This window comes from Heterodontus francisci, chromosome 6 (genome assembly GCF_036365525.1).
Source record: "Heterodontus francisci isolate sHetFra1 chromosome 6, sHetFra1.hap1, whole genome shotgun sequence".
Lineage (NCBI taxonomy): Eukaryota > Metazoa > Chordata > Chondrichthyes > Heterodontiformes > Heterodontidae > Heterodontus > Heterodontus francisci.
In genome coordinates this window covers 35,174,560-35,192,273 of record NC_090376.1, presented here as the reverse complement: position 1 = coordinate 35,192,273, position 17,714 = coordinate 35,174,560, and the positions used below count along the sequence as shown (strand labels likewise).

Sequence of the window (17,714 nt, the reverse complement as noted above, 5' to 3'; positions counted from 1 at the left end):
CCAAGGGAAAACTCCCAGCCTTCACAGAGATGGACAGATGGTCACATGACTGCCTCTGTATTATCTGGAACCTTCTAATGAGATTCAAGTTTAGGAATTTCTGTCCTCCAGCCTCAGGATGTTGACGTTTACACTTTGAAGGATTGTCCCTTTCAAGGTTAATGTGCCACGATGGCTTTGAATGTCCTGCTAATGAATGCAATCTCCTGTGGTTCACTCAATAGAGCAAGCCATTTTCTTGGGTACAGGCTCATTAGACATGTGTCTTTTCTTTGAGGCCTTGTGATGTGCCGGGTGTTCAAATGCCAATTGCAGTGGCCAGCTTGGCTGCCAGCTTTTGTTTTTAACAAGTTAACTGTAGAATTACAGCTCTTTTTGTTTCATTAAAAGTTTAATGTAGGTTTCCAATCGATGAATTAAAAAATATCCCCCGTTGGCATAGCAAGTTTTCTTGACACTTATTTCTTTGAAAAGAACTGTCATCAGTTTAAAACTTTCCACTGATTATGTTGGTGAGAAACCAACTCCGTTGTTAATCTACTAATCTTAAATTCCTCTCCGGCCTGTTAAGCTTGGGAAGATTCATTGTTTCTCGGGACCTTTAAGGCAGCCTAAGTGGTTAACCTAAACTTAAAGACGCATCCATCCATTAAATCAAATTTAAAGAAAGGCATCCCATTGCAGATATAAGGCGCAATTTTTTTGAACTGGAGTCTAATTTTCTTCCCACTTCTTGTACAACAGCATATCACTGCTGATCCCATTGTGTGTTAGAAGCCCTCCATTAATCCACTCAAGTTTTCATATGAGCCTGTACCATTCTGCACTGGATGCCATCACCAAGCCCAATCCTGTCTTAAGCTATGCTTTCTGGATAGGATTTGGGAGTGGAAAGCTGTCACAATTTTTTTTTCCTTCTCCAACCCAAGAATACTAAACCCTATTGTAGTGCCCCACTATCCTACAAACTAGTTTACTATATTCAAGCCTGGAGTTTTCAGGTCTGTACAACATGATAGCATTCCAGGCAATGCATTGACCTACTTAGCTATAGAATCAATTTTTCAGAGAATTTTGGAAACTATTATATTTAATGCATCAATTTTGAAATTCCACAATGCGTCCCCCTTCCAAACATAAGCAACACTACTAGCTATAATTTCATTGCTTTTTTTAAAACAAAGAATTCAAACCCATATCTTTCAACTACTGCATTAAATGATCTGTTACTGCTCAACTGAAGTATGCAAATTTTGGATTTTACTGCTGTAAAACATTTTAACGCTACTCTCAAGTTAATTTGGATGTTTAAGATCAAGTTTTTATCTCAGATAGGATGGAGATTGGGTTGACATTGTTTCAGCAAAAGTTGATTTATAGAGTCCACACCAGCTATATTCATTGTCTCACAGAAAATTAAAGGAAATCTAGTTCTGATAAGTGCAAAATCCACTTTGTGCTGTTTGTGTTCAAATTTGTATTTGCTGCGGATTACTATTTAATGTATGGTTCCTAACCAAATTCTGTGACTCGGAATCACTCCCCATGATGGAGGGGGAAACAGATAAATGAAAAATCATCATAAAACCCTTTTTTGGGGTAGGATGGCGGGAAGAGATAAATGAAAATTGTGGCCCCAGAATTTGCTATCACGCTCAGTTATTATGGAATAAATCAAACAGCAGTTTCTGGCGTCCGCATATGCATGGTTAAATGCAGAAAGCTAAAAGTTGCTGCTCGAGTTGCCCTGCTCCTACACAAGTTCTGCTGTATTGGTACCTCGTCAAGGGACTTAGCACTAAAATACATGAAGTTTGTGAAGTTGTGGTACTTGCCCACTAAATGTGCCAGAAAAAGTTAGGCTGCTGCATTGAAATGTCAGTGAATGTTTAATGGCGTAATAAGTTTTGATTACCTCTTCAGCCCTGAAAATTTAATTTTACAAATGTGGAGTATCATTCCTACAGGATTTTAAGTATTTAAAGTGTAAAGATTTTTTTTTTTTCTTTCCTGTCTCTCATCTCTCAATCCAACCTTTCTGTTCCTTTTTTTCATTTCCCTTTCTGTACATGGTTTTACACTGAATTAAATATTCAATATATACTTCCTGGTTCTGACTCTGTGGGTAGGGTATTCATGTGGGCTTTGGGACCAAATTACGGTCCTGAGCCCGTACTTCTTGGGAGCCAGACCAAGGGAGCTATTTTCCGGGAGGCAGTCTCCTAATTGGTCGCCTCTGCTCTCGACGTCTTATTAAGGCAGTCCCACTGGAAGAGGTAAGCGCTGCTGAGACAGATAGGAGACCTCCAGGGCGCTCCAAAATGGTGGTGCCTTCAGAGGCAGAAATTTAAACTATAAATTCAGAGGGTCCAAGTGGCAGGCCCCTTGGGGCAGGCCCTCGAGCGGCAGGATTTGGGCTGTGGGTATGGCCATTGCTGCCGGTGGCCCTCTCTTTGGGGGGGATGGGGGGGGGTGGAGTCTCCAATTCTGATGGCGCCTGCAGCCAGCCTCAGAGAGGCCACCTCCATTGAGGTTAAGGGCCGCTTCACCGTCTGCAAAATGCCAGCATCTCTCTAAATTGCCCCTAATTAAAGCCTTAATTATTTAAATTGGCTGCCTCCTCTTCAGTGGCTGCCTCGGGATACTTCCTGATGGCAGGAATACGTCTGGGAGCTGTCCCAATGCAGGCTTGAAGGGCCGAATGGCCTACTCCTCCTAATTCATATGTTGATATGTATGTATCTACAAGATGCACTGCAGCAACTCGCCAACTCCTTTGACAGCTTCCTTCCAAGCCCACGACCACTACTACCCAGAAGGACAAGGGCAGCAGATGCATGGGAACACCACCACCTGCAAATTCCCTCCCAAGTCTCACACCATCCTAACTTGAAACTATATTGTCATTCCTTCACCGTGGATGGGTCAAAATCCTGGAACTTCCTTCCTAACAGCACTGTGGATGTACCTGCACCAGCTGGACTGCAGCAGTTCAAGAAGGCGACTCACCATCACCTTTTTCAAGGGCAATTAGGGATGGGCGATGCTGACATCTCATGAACAAATTACCAAACCTGGAATCTTCCAGGTTTTGTTTTTGTGTTCTCCCTCCTGAAGCTATTCAGTGACATGCTATAAGTGCAAATAAGTACAGGATCTGGCTCAGCTATGATGCTTTCAATAATCAAACAGTATGCTGAATTTCACCATCTAGATTTAAACACTTAAGTACTGGAGGGCAACTTACATCCACAGAACGAATATTAACTGTCTAATGGATTGGTAGGTATATATGGCTAAATTGAGCAAGGTGCAACAACATTTTGTAATGAAAGAGCTGACACATTAATGAAGTGTAGTATTTTGAAAAATTCAGTTTCTTTATAGGAATTAACAATGCTCAGCAACAACTTAGCCTGGTTGTAGTTACAAGGAAGGAAGGAGATCTGCTTCTTGAATGAGTTTATTTAGAGTTGTATAAGCATTCAAATAGAACAAAAATATATTTGTCGCACTGGAATTTTAAACTTAAAAGGGCAAATCTTCCACTGTGCAAGACTATATTTTAAAAGCATCAAATTGGTACTTCAATTTGTCACGTCATTTAATACTTAAGGAAATGTACTAATTTATTCAGAATTTCCTATTTTTTCTTTGCAAGGTTTAATTATTTAAACAGATGAGTGCCTGGCATCCATAATTCAATTTTTATGCATTCCTTAGGTGTTTATAACAAGGCTAAGATATTCTATGTGTAATCACCAAACGAAAAGACAAAGCATCTTGAACTCTAATTTCTAAGCTCAACTAAAATTATTTTCACTAAAAGCTGCTTGTTTTCTACATGGAAAAATGCTGGACCTTAATTGGCATAACACTATTAAACATTGGGATTAACGAGCTAAATGTATGATACAACGATTTAAAAAATGACCCATATAAAACAAAGAAATGCCTCCATACATTGTACGCATTAGTTCTCACTATTGCCAATTTTTATTTTAATGGAGGTTAATATAGAGTTGTATTAAGAGACTGAAGAGATGGGATTATGAGGTGAGCCCATCTGGGTTAGAACTTTATCCAGCCATTGCAGTGGCCCATGCAGATGAATCTCTACCCAGCAGGGAGTGCTTGTAACGTCTTGACGATGATACTCTGCTCCCCAACCCTGAAATCATTAAAAAAAAAAGTCAGTCTTATATATGAAGTTCTCATTTTATGGTTTTATCTATTAAAATTGCATCTTTATACCATTCTCGGTTATTTTCACTTTTTTTAAGTCTTCAAAGCCATGCACCATTTCCCCACAGAGGGAGGGCGGGCAGGCAGGCAGACAACCTGTATAAGGCACCTGACAATAGAGCATCGCTACCTGACTCAAACTCGATGGGACCCGAAGATGTGTCCAGGTCGGATTGCTCTTCCGGGTCCGGCATTCGGGCCGGGCCGGACACAGTGACAGCCAGGACGTCAGCGCATGAAACACTCCGCACTAGTCTGCAGTGAGCGATTCGATCGAAGATAGGGCACAACCTCTTTAATATAACCAACTTTATTCTGGGGGTCGGGCTCGGGTCGGATGTGGTTCTCTGGCTCGGGTCAGGTTTCATTTGCAGACCCGAGCAGGCCTGTACCTGACAATGGCTCTGTAGAATCAGCCATATGGAGAAATGGAAGCATGGCTTAAGTTGATTTGCATGGGATATATCTTTTCATGCAGGGAAGTGACTCATCTCCAGCCATCTCAATAGTATGAATTCATCGTGTGGGCAACCTCAGGTGCCATCTCATATCAAATGCTCTAATACTAGTGCACTAAAATATTGCACCACCAGCTTGACCATTCTTATTTTGTATTGTTACTGCCAATTATTATTCTGTGCTGTGCTTTGGTTTCCCCTGATGCATGTTTAAAAAGATTGCTGCTACTATTGGAAAATCATTTGAATCTTTATAGTATTAGAAGTCATAACTACTGATTTAATAATTTTCTTTTCAATTCCTATCTTGGCTTAGCCACCTAATTTTTTTCTATCTACTCATGTCAAGTTACTCACAGAGATAGCCTCTGCTTTCTTCCCTCAGTCCCTGTACCGAATGTCATAATACTCGGTGCTTTCCATTTCAACTCACCTTGTCCTCTCTCATCTGAGTTCACTGTCCTTTGTTAACCTCTTCTTCCATATAAACTTTCCTACCTAAATTCAGGGCCACCTCCTTAATCTTGCCATCTCACATGGCCTGTCTATTCCCTTCATATTAATTAAGACAAAGGCCATCTCTGATCGCTTTCTTGTATTCCTCACCATTCATAATCCCCGTTCCAATTCCACTTCATTCTGTGCCCGACCCTCAAGCAAGTTCTTCTCCAATTCACTTACAAAGGGACGCTCAAACTGCCAACTGTCTAGCCTTTGGTCCTCTGGTTGCCACTGCTGCAGCTACCTATCGGCTCAAACACACTCACTCTAACTTTGATGCCTTGTCTTCAGTAAAACCCTTACACTCTTGATTCAGCACCTATTTTCATTCTGTTGACCGAGTGATGAAAATTCGAACTTGTATCGTGCACAACTGGTTTAGCCGATCATTGACAGATCTTGCTTCACCACATCAAGCACCGTCATGTCCAGCTCTCCTCTGATGAAACTGCTCAATACTTGGAGTATTGTAGAATGTAAAGACGATTCCTGCTTTTTTCCACTACCAACCATCTCCTTAGTTCCCTTTTCCCTGCCCCCTCCCACCTTATCTCCATTAACAAGTGTGAGGAGTTCATGGACTTCTTCGTCACTAAAATTGAGACCATTTATTTAGTTGTCTCTGCCACATCTCTCCCTTTCCCTTGCTCAGAAAGCCAAGGTTCCTCTGCTGCCCCATCCCGGAACTTGCATCTTTCTTCAGTTTCTTTTCTGTCTCTCCTTATGCCCTTACCAAGCTCATGTTTTCGATGAGATCTAACTCTTGCTCTCTTGCCTCTATTCTCACTGAATTGCCGACCACCCAACATCCCTTCCTGGATCCCATTTTAGCTGACTGTAAAGCAGTGTTGTCCAATATGCTTGCCACATGTGGCAAATCAGTCATAGACATGTGGTGAATTGATGCTCCAATTTATCTAAATATTTTTTTCCACATTTCTAACATGGATAAGTTTATCATCAGAAAACAACAACCCGAGACTGACGAAGAAAAAGGCCTGCGCTTTAGTAGAAACTGCAACAAAGAAACAGATTGGAAGAAAGTCGGATGTAAATTTCACGATGAATGGAGTTGGAATTTTCATCATGGAAAGGAACAAGAAACCACTGTAAAATAATAACATTCAACGAAAACAAGGTGGACGGTTTGAAAAAGCATTTCCACTGAATTAGTAATCCAGAGGCCCAGGCCAATGCCCTGGGGTTCAAATCCCAACACGGCAGCTGGTGGAATTTAAATTCAATTAATAAATAAGTTCAATTAATTGATAAAATCAAATTGAAAGCTAGCCTCAGTTATAGTGCTTTGAAACTATTGATTGTCGTAAAAAGCATCTGGTCCTAGGGAAGGAAATCTGCCATCCTTACCTGGTCTGGTCCACATGTGACTCCAGACCCACAGCAATGTGGTTGATTCTTAAATGCTCTCTGAAATGGCCTGGCAAGCCACTCAGTTGTCAAGGGCAATTAGGGATGGGCAACAAATGCTGGCCTTGCCAGCGACACCCACCTCCCATGAAAGAATAATTTTTAAAAAAAAAGCATGCACGAGTTTGATAGGAAGTTTCTCTTGGCAACAAAAATTGGGTTGACAAAATTGCTCGTCTGAAGTCGAATTTGAGTCAGCAACAGCATATTATCATATGAGGTATGATAAGTAAGTTCGCAGATGACACGAAAATTGGTGGTGTCATAAATAGTGAGGAGGAAAGCCTTAGATTACAGGACAATATAGATGGGCTGGTAAGATGGGCGGAGCTGTGGCAAATGGAATTTAATCCTGAGAAGTGTGAGGGGATGCATTTTGGGAGGATTAACAAGGCAAGGGAATAAAAAATGGATGGTAGGACCCTAGGAAGTACAGAAGGTCAGAGGGATCTTGGTGTACTTGTCCATCAATCACTGAAGACAGCACAGGTAGATAAGGTGGTTAGAAAGGCATATGGGATACTTGCCTTTATTAGCCAAGGCATAGAATATAAGAGTAGGGAGGTTATGATGGAGCTGTATAAAATGCAAGTTAGGCCACAGCTGGAGTGTACAGTTCTGGGCACCACACTATAGGAAGGATGTGTTTTCACTGGAGAGGGTGCAGAGGAGATTCACCAGGATATCGCCTGGGCTGGAACATTTCAGCTATGAAGTGAGACTGAAAAGGCTAGAGTTGTTTTCCTTAGAGCAGAGAAGGCTGAGGGAGGACATGATTGAGGTATACAAAATTATGAGGGGCATTGATAGGTTAGATAGGAAGAAACTTTCCCTTAGCGGAGGGGTCAATAACCAGGGGGGCATAGATTTAAGGTAAGGGGCAGGAGGTTTCGAGGAAAAAAATTTTCACCCAGAGGGTGGTTGGAATCTGGAACGCACTGTCTGAAGGGGTGGTAGAAGCAGGAAACCCTCACAACATTTAAGAAGTATTTAGATGAGCACTTGAAACACCATAGCATACAAGGCCATGGGCCAAGTGCTGGAAAATTGGATTAGAATAGTTAGGTGCTTGATGGCCGGCATGGACAAGATGGGCTGAAGGGCCTGTTTCTGTGCTGTATAACTCTATGATTCTATAACAGCCGAATTTAAAAGTTTATTTTGTCGTCGGAACTGGTGACTGACTAGCTGCAAAGCGGTGTGGATTCTGGCTCAACAAAACAAACTGTTCGTAGATGGACAATCAGTGAAAGAAATTATCTGTGCAACAATGGAAATTTTGCTCAAAAATAATGAACTGAAGACAAAAAATGCAAAAGGTTTGAAATCTGCAGCTGAGTCAGGAGACAGTTACTCATTGATTGCAAGGTTTGGTGTAAAATCTTGAAGCCCAACTGCATGCTCAGTTCTTCAACTCTTGTTTTTGGTGGAATTGGACAAGTCATGTGACATCCGAGACACTGCACAGCTCGTTTTCTGGATTTGGTTTGCGTCCGAAGACTTGGAGATTTACAAGGAAATGCTGGCAATTTGTGGTTTATAAGACCGCACTCGTGGCGCGACATGCTTGGCGCTGTCAAAGGTGTCATGGAAAAGTTTGAATTGGATTGGAAGAAGTTAGATTTAGTCATGATGGATGGACAAAAATCTGGATTTGTCAGTCTGCTGAAGCAGCAACTAACTGAATGACCTTGATGGTGATCATTTGGCCTCATTTCACTGCACTTTGCCCCAAGAAAATCTCTGTGCTCAAATGGTGGGGGAAGAGCCACTGAAAGATTTGACAAACACCGTTGTCAAAATCATCAATTTTATTTGCAGTGCCTTTGACAGTTTGTGGAGTTTTTGGAAGAAGTGGAGTCAGATTTCACCAAAATATCATCTACTTTGCAAGTCGTGGAAACATCTGGCAAAAATTTCTTGCTCACTCCAATCCAAGAATTTCTTGCTAAGAAAGGAAAGTTGGCCACTTACTCTGGTGATTGAGGATGAAGCATGGCAATGTGACTTGTGTTTTCTGACCAACATCATCGCCCACTTGAATGAACTGAACCTGAAACTTCAAGGAAAGCTGATTTATGAATTGGAACAGTATGTGCAAGAGTTTCAGTAAAAATTGAAACTTTTTGTGACGCACATGAAGAGTCAGGATTTCACACACTTTCCAAACCTGCAGCGGTATATGGAAGATACTGATTTTGACCGGCAGCACTATATGAAGTGCTTGGAGAATCTGCTCAGCAAATCTGACAATGCTTCCCTGATTTTGAAAGTTTCCGGCTCACCTTTCAGTTCATGCAAGATCCATTTCATTTTGGCATCTATAATTCTCGACTATCTCAAGGGCTCCTCAGTATGCTGTACCTACTCAGGTGCTGTTTCAAAGTGGATTTGCTTTTGCTTCAAAGCCAGATCAATCATCAGCCAAAAGATGAAACTGTCTTGATTCTGTGGAGTCAACATTTGAAGGAAAATGTGGACAGCCTGCTGTAGCTTGCCAGTTGTAGGAGAGCAGGAAACTGGCTGGCACCCACATTTAGTCTCAATTTTGAGCATGGGGCTGGAAGCAAGGTTTTCCACTCTGGCATCGCAAAACTGTTTTCGATGTTCACCTCCATGTGGCTCTGTGAATCCATTTTTTCTGCAGTAACTTTCATGAAATCTAAGTATTGATTGGAGATACTGGATGTGAATCTGGAGGTGGAGTTGAGATGCTCAGACTGCGAAAAGGTTCTTCCCAATTTCAGGATGTTGGTGAAAGGAAAAGATTGCAAAGTGTCGCACTGAATGTTTAAATTTGCAATGATAAATACAGTATCTGACTATTATGCCATGTTTATTTTGTTGGTACATACATACTACTGCTGATGCTTTTTTCTAGATAAATAAGTTATCATGTTTTACTGCATCATTCTAAACTCCTAAACTTACCATGTTTTACTGTGTATTGGTTTTGATTGCTGTTTAAAACAGAAAACCTATTTGCAAAAGACAGCACATGTGTGTTATTAATAATGCATATATTTTATATCATGTGGTGAAAATGGTGACCTGCTCACCTCAAGTTTGGTGAGTATGGAAATCCTATTGGACAACACTGCTGTCAAGGGATCCTATGCCTTCTGCATTCATAAAAAATACTGCACCTTGCTTCCAGCTCCAGGCTCAAAATCAAGACTGAGTGTAGGTGCCAGCCAATTTCCTGCTCTCCTACAACTGACAAACTATAGCGGGCTGTCCACAGCTCACTGGCAGCAGCCAAATGAGTCCTGAACCTGAAAATGGATGCTGGCTTTAGGAGGACAGCACTGCCACTGTGCCAACTGCACAACTGTTTTCGGTGGGGGCAGGGAGGGGAGAATCTAAAAAAAAACACCCCCAGAAGTTGATTTAATAAAATATATTTTTGTGAAGGTGTGATGGATCTGAACTCCCAAAGTACAGACCATACCCTGACTGAGACACTAAGGCTTAAAAAGATAAGTATAAGCTTACATTTTATACAGCCACTAGCAAATTCTGAGTTCCAATCTGCTACTCAGCTTCTACTCCCCAAGCATATCAAACAATGCCTAAAATACTCATCATTTTAAATAGTTGAGCTGGCAACAGTGAGCAAAAAATTATCTGCAAAACAGATTACAAAAAGCTAACTGTTATTTACAACTACAATTTCTGGCATGAATTCCATAGTGCATTAACAGTAGTAGAATATGTATTTATTAACATAATAAATGTCATGGATATTGGATTTCATCAAATATGCATAGTACAAAGCCATTTCTCCGTAACAACCTATAAGTACTTGCCTTCACAAAGCTCATACGAATTGTGCACATTTTTGTTAACTCGTAGACCACCTCAAATCCATGATTTACAGATTGAGCTAAGAGCTGTGCAAAGAGCTGGTTATTGAATATCTTGAGGCTACAACCGCTGGGAATCTTGCAAACAGTAGTTGGATGAAAGCCATGTTGATAGTTGCAGTTGCGACTCTGAACAAAGATGCTGCTGTCACTCAAGCATTCAGCATAAACCTCACCTCCAACATAGTATAAATGGACACCTGTAAGATTTTTTCATAGAGGTTATTGTGTCTGCTTGCCTAAAGAATCTTTGTTTAAAAATAATGAAATTATGAGACCACCTAAAGGATTTTTTAAACTATACATGATTATTTTCAGGGCATGCAACATCAGTTTATCTAGCTCTGTGAACTTTCAGCCAATCAAGATCAGATGGAACAAAAAAATCTAATAATGAGCCTATCATGTCTGTCCATATATCACCTGCTGTTATATGTACATGGTCTCAGAAAGCAGAAGTAGCAACTCCAACTCTCTATGCCAGAAGCTGAATTAAGTTTGGTGGGACTGCAGTAGTTCAGAAAGAACACCCACCATCTTCTCAGGACAACTAGGGATAGGCAATAAATGCAGCCTGGCAAACACTGCCCATATTCAAGATCAAAATAAAATCAAAAGCAATTCTCCACTTGTAATCTAAACAAAAATTGAACATGGAAAAATGTTCCTTTAATTTTATAGGCTGATTGTACAACTGCTGTTTTCAGACTCCCCTTAAGATTTTTTACTCAATACCACACCATGACTGATCACCAATGCATGAACACACTATATCACCTGGCTGTCCCACGATATTTGCAGTTCTAACACTGTTATCTTTGAGAACAGTATTTCATTTATGAATAGCCAATCTCTTTAACTAAAAGTTTATGTTACAGTGCATTTATGCAGTTCTGTTTTAAGTCTTATATTCTACTTAACAGTCCAGCTAAATTATGCAAATGAGTGGTTAAACTAAACTGCCTGTTTAGGTGACTATTAAAGATCCATGGCTTTATTTGAGGAAGAACAGTGAATTCTCCCTCAATCAGCATTACCAAACACATTCATCTCATTGCTGATTGTGAGGGGTAGCTGTGTGCACAATGGGTGTTGTGTTCACTTCCATGGCAACAGTCATTTCAATTTAAAGTAATTTAAATACTTTAAATAGGTACAGCCTGAAACACCACTTATAACTGCGCAGTTAAATAAATTGCATTCTTGTGTGTTATCCAAGGCACACATTGTCAAACTAAGTTGTTATTAAGTTTGGATGCAGCCCCTTAGTGTCTTATCTTTCTCTCTTATCAGCTTCTCTCTATTTCTCAGCTCCTTGCCCACCTTCTCTGACTCAATTCCCCACTCTGCCAAGTTTCTGATCTCAGGATATTATTGTGGGAAGATGTTAAGTACTTTTCTCAGAGATTTGAATGGAAAAACCTGAAAAGACTTTTAAAAAATTCTTCTGATAAATAACAAATAACCTTTTAAAGAGAAATTGCATTTATTTATGGACCGGACCTTTTCCAATGTGCCGTCTAGTGTTTTCAATCGTAGAATTTCGATTTACATTAGACAGGAGCCCAAGGCAGAACCTGTTCTTATTATTGGACGGATCTGTAAATCCATCAATGAGCAAACTTGTTGATGATGCATGAAAAGCCTCTCCAATTCTATTGTTTAGTTCATAATAGACGATAGAGCACCAGTGATCTGGCTCTTCATAGCAGACCGGCTGTAAATCTGAAAGGAAATCAATTGACAAGCTTTGACACATCACTAGTAAAATCTCATCTGGATTTTCCAATAATACAGCAGCAAAAACAGTATGAAAACAAAAATAAGCATTCTATATCTTTGTGAGTGTAAATTAGTGTTGTAGCTAGAGACATTTGTACTTTGCAATGCTATACTGTGGCAACAGCCTTTCAATGCATTGCCCAAGTGCCCATTCTTCATATGTGGTCCTAGATAATGACTCGGAAGCCATGGAAAGCAACAACAATCTAACTGATACCCACAAGTGCACTTTCCAGTAAGAGTAGCTGGATCGTGATTGGGAGCTGACACCCTTGTTGACTTTTCCATTTCCCTATGAGTCTGGGGAGGCTGACATCAATTGTAGTGTTTAACTGCTACCCTGGCTGAGGTTAGTAACATCACTACAGATCAATGGTCAGAACTGTTCTTGGCCTGCACAGTTCTGTATTTAAGCTACAGCATTGGTTTAAGGCATATTGTTAATTGCTGCGAGTAATTTGCACCACACCATGAGGAAGAAACTGTTAACCCACAGTGCAAATTAGTCCAAGGTCATTCCCCTCAGTTACTAACCTTTAATGTCAAAGCACCTGTGCCAATCATATAGGATTCTTGGCTATTATGCACTGCTAAAGTTAATAACTAATAAATATTTATCCACATTTGTCCAACAGAGAGAAAGGCATAAAGAAGGCATCACAAGAATGAAGAAATAACACAAAAGCACTTTCTTGGTTACAGTCAACATTTAAAACTGAAAAAATTCAGGGCACCTGCATATAACCACCATTTACTAAAAACTAAAGCAAAATAGTTAAAGTAACAGGCATGATAACGCACTACATTTCAAAAGGTAGGAAATAGTTGTCTAAACTCATTGTAAAATTATTTACTGTATATGCTACAATTGTCCTGTCTGAATTTTCCAGCATTTCCCTAATGCAACTAATTAAAGTAAATGCATATCCCAAATCAGTCACGTATGACATTCAGACAATGTGGCTCCAACTGCAGTATTATTGGGTGACCAATAGTACTCTGTGTATCTGTAGATAGATTTACTGCTGCTGTAATTTTAATAACCAGTGTGACACAAAATTGCTGTGTCAGCTTACCTTTACTATCAGCCAAATCTGGAACTAATGAAGAGTCGTTTGAGGTATCCATTGGCTGAATGTCCCGCAACACCTGTTTGTCTGTGGGTCCATACAGAGTGGGTGGTGTCTTGGCTGCAAACAGACACGGTTGATATTAGCTGTGGAGAAGTTGCCACTAATCTTTCTTGTTCAATCAGGTAAGACATACACACAATTATTCTAAATTGAGCCTTTAAAAAATATATATATTCTACAAACAACAAAAGTAACAGCCTAACCTAGTTAGATCAAAAGCAAAATACTGATGCTGGAAATATGAAATAAAAACAGAAAATGTTGGAAATACTCAGCAGGTCAGATAGCATCTGTGGAGACAGAAACAGAGTTAGCCATTTTTGAAAGGCTGCCAGCCCTGCAAACAGTATGCCATAACACAGAGTTCACCCCTTCTTCCTCCCAGCCCCCATCAGAGTTCAGCCCTTCCCCCCTACCCATCACAGTGCAGAGTTCTCCCCTTCCCTCCCCATACCGACCAGAGTGCAGAGTTCACCCCTTCCCCCCAAACCCCCCACCACCACATCAGAGTGCAGATTTCACCCCCCCCCCACCCCCGCCATACTCATCAGAGTGCAGAGTTCACCCCTTACCCCCAACCACCACATCAGAGTGCAGATTTCACCCCCCCCCCCCTCCATACTCATCAGAGTGCAGGGTTCACCCCTTCCCCACCTCGGTAGTGTCAGCTTTCCCTGAATGGGAAAATGAAGGTGCATGAGTGCCGCTCGTCACTCTGAGCATCAGGAAGTGAAGGTAAGATGGCTGTGGTTTCTATTTTAATTCATGCAAACATGTAACTTAAATATGCTAAGTCGGGTCTCATCACAGAGCGGCAGAGGGACCACCACGGAGCTTCCCCACCACCGGGAAGATCGGGCCTGACAATCCCAGCATCAGTCCCATGGCGGCCACTGCCACTCCGATTTTCCGCCACCACAGAACCCGACGTCAGGCTGGGAACAAACTCCAGCCTGCTGTATCCCAAAATCTTACTTTCTGAAAAAATATGAAGGCATACTTATGAAGACTTATGGGATAATTAAGAAGACATATGGGATATTTTTCTCTACTAGTCAAGGTATAGAATAGAAGAGCAGTGAGGTATGCTTGATCTGTATGAAACACTAGTTAGGCCACAGCTAGAGTATTGTGTATAGTTGTGGTCACTACATTACAGAAAGGATGTGATCGAATTAGAGAGCATACAGAGGAGATTTACGAGGATACTGCCAAGAATGGAGAATTTTAGCTATGAGTTAAGACTGAAAAGGCTGGGTTACTTTCTTTGTCATTTGGTACCCCTTTCATTTTCCATGGACATTACTTTCTTTCCATTCAAGTACTAGTCCCTTCCTGGATATTTTGTCCCCATGTGAAGCACTTTGCATTTCTCTACATTCAATTTAATCTGCCATCTATCTGCCTAATTCCCAAGGATATTCAAATCCCATGTAGCTATCCTGCTCAGCTGATGGGGAGCTTTAATTGAGCAGAGCAGAGAGGTCAATAACCAGGGGGCATAGATTTAATGTAATTGTTAGAAGGATGAAAGGGAGGTTGAGAGAAATGTTTTTTTTTTGGTGGGGGGGGGGTTCTGGAATTTACTGCCTGAAAGAGTGGTAGAGGCAGAAACCCACATTGAATTTAAATAGTACTTGGATATGCTCTTGAAGTGCCGTGACAGACCAAGAGATGGAAAGTGGGATTAGGCTGGATAAATCTTTATCGACCAGCACAGACACAATGGACTGAATGGCCTCCTGTGATATAGTACTTTATAAAATCATAGAAATTGTCTAATTTGAATGAATCGATGCTAACTACTTCCATTGTTTCCTGAGGTAGCCTGTTCCATAGACTGACCACTTGCTCACTGAAATATTGGGCAAAATTTTAAGGGGGCTGTGGTGACAGGCTGGGAGGTGGGTGGGATGAGGGGGGAGCAGACAAAATGGCATGGGGTGGCATCGAGCAGCGTCCTGATGTTGTCCTGCCCCCATACCATTTTGTTCATGTTTGGCACCGTGGTGGATAGGAAGTCCGCTGTCAGAGGCGCCTGCCACCACATGGAGACACTGCCCGGTGTCTCCTGCCTGGCTACCTCCTAGTGAGCTCACTGGGGTTGGGGGTGGTCCTCCTGATCAGGCACCCTGTGGCCATGGAGGGCCGCCATCCTCCCATCAGTAAGGCCGCCATCCTCCCATCAGTAAGGGCCCCACCCTCTCCCCCCGCACCCCTTTCTGAGGCCTGCCTGAGCAGCCCCAGTGAGCCTAACCCCACTCACCTGTCTTCTGGGGCCTCCTCCATGGTTGCTAGACCTCCTGCAGTACCAGCAAAGGCCACTGCTCCCAGTGGCGCTACTAGGACTGCAGAGCTGCCGGCCCTGTAATTGGCTGGTTTGGAGTCCACTAGCTTCATTAGCTTTGTAACAGCTGCACATTTAGCTACTTTGCTTGTGAGTATTTGCTGCAGATCATTTATAAAGTTATTAAACAAAGCTGCTGACAATGTCTGTACTGCTATCTTTTGGCTTCCACTGGTCAACCAATTACATATCCATTACAAATTATTTCCACTGAATGCCACTTTATTTATTTTCAGCACCAGCCTTTCAAGAGGAATTGAATCAACGGTCTTACTGAAAGCCAAGTACCTCACATCCACTCCCTTACCCTTTTCAAGCTCCTTTGTAATACCTTCAAAGATAGCCAGTAAATTAGATTGGAAAGACCTCCCATTCATGAACCCATATTGGCTACTTTTGTGATTTTATTTTTATCCAGATGCTCCATGGTCTTATCTTTAGTAAGGGTTTCCATAACTTTACCCAAAATTGATGTCAGACTCACTGGAGTAACATTGGCCTTTGTCTAGTTACCAGGCACCTTTCCAGTATTCAGTGAATTCTGGAGGATTTGTAGCAGAGTACCTGCAATTTCCTCCCTTATTTTCTTAAGCATCCTTGGAAGGATCTTATCTTCAAAAATACTTCATTTGCTGTTAAGTGCTTTGAGACATCCTGAGGTTGTGACAAGTGCTATACAATCGCAAGTTTTTCCTTTTATATTAGTTGAAATGCTACCTGTGAGTTGGTATGGGCTTCTTGAACCAGAACTGCCAGGAGAACTATGATAGTTGATGTTGCTTGGTGACTGGGGGAAAGTGTTGGGTGAGGGAATGTAAGGGGGATTTATTTGTTGATGAAAAGAGCTTGGGAAGGTAACATTGTGTGGCATCAAAGGTTCATTCTGAGTTGGCAGAGGTACATTGCGAAACTTGACAAGTTGTGGGCTGAATTCACTGTGACGTGGCACAAGCACAGGTGGCAGCACTGTAAGAGAACACAAGTTCAGATGTCGAACAGGTTTCAAACATAAACTTTCTCTTTATCACAACAAAATCATTTAACATTAACCACAGCCAGTAGCAGGTTACCAGTAATTCTTAGTTTTAATTCTGTACCTGTGTTTGAACAAAGGACAGCAATTTGTAACAGTCAAAAATTCTATCACAACTTTACTTGTAGCATTTTTTATCTTTGCATCCCCACCCTTCCCACCCTCTCCCCTTCAAACACTGGCACAAATATGCCCAATTCCCTGAAGCAGAAGAGCTAAATAGTAATTCCTTCTTTTAACTCTTAGTCTGCTGGCAGTTTCAGGGAACTTCCCTAGGTCAGTCCAACCAGTAAGTTTTTCGTTGAAGCAGTAATGCTGAAAGGTGGCCAACTTTTCATTGGGCAGGTTGTGTTTGTGATAAACTACCCTCAGCTGTTGGTGGACAGTTCTAACAGGCCTGCTTGTTCCCATGTCGATTTCTAACCAATTTTTTTTTTTTTGACAGCCATACTCATTCTTTTATCTCCAATTTTCTCTCCGCCTCTCCTAACCTGAACTGGGGTCCAGTTCAACAGGCAAGGAGCAATTATTCATTTTCAAGTTGGGAGTGTTAGCAGGCTGTCCAACTGTGGAGGACATCACTGCGGCCAGTCATTATTCAAATAAAAATAAGGTGTCTCCCATTTAAGACAGCGATGGGGAGAAATTTTTTCTCTCAGAGGGTTGTGAGTCTGTGGCACTTTCTTTGCTGGAGAGTGGTGGAGGCAGGGTCATTGAATGTTTTTAAGGCAGAGGTAGACAGATTCTTGACAAACAAGGGAGTCAAAGGGTATCGGGGGTAGGCAAGAAAGTAGAGTCAAGTCCACAAACAGATCCACCATGATCTTTTATTTTTATTTATTTTATTTAGAGATACAGCACTGAAACAGGCCCTTCGGCCCACCGAGTCTGTGCCGACCATCAACCACCCATTTATACTAA

At 41.5% G+C, this 17,714-nt stretch overlaps 2 protein-coding genes across 6 annotated transcripts in view; one reads left to right on the top strand and one right to left on the bottom strand.

Annotated features, from left to right (window-relative positions):
• The window catches only part of rfxap (regulatory factor X-associated protein), a 36,745-nt gene that overhangs the window by 14,382 nt on the left and 4,649 nt on the right, over nt 1-17,714 (top strand). The window lies entirely within an intron of this gene.
• Nucleotides 3,406-17,714, bottom strand: part of smad9 (SMAD family member 9) — a 44,983-nt gene continuing 30,674 nt past the window's right edge. For all 5 annotated transcript variants that reach the window (XM_068033469.1, XM_068033467.1, XM_068033466.1 and 2 more), the window contains 5 exons: nt 16,478-16,726; nt 13,357-13,470; nt 12,002-12,223; nt 10,442-10,698; nt 3,406-4,171 (listed from right to left, as the gene is read on the bottom strand). In XM_068033469.1, coding sequence (XP_067889570.1) covers nt 4,028-4,171; nt 10,442-10,698; nt 12,002-12,223; nt 13,357-13,470; nt 16,478-16,726 — 986 coding nt within the window. In that variant the 3' untranslated portion in view covers nt 3,406-4,027. The remainder of the gene's footprint in view (nt 4,172-10,441; nt 10,699-12,001; nt 12,224-13,356; nt 13,471-16,477; nt 16,727-17,714) is intronic.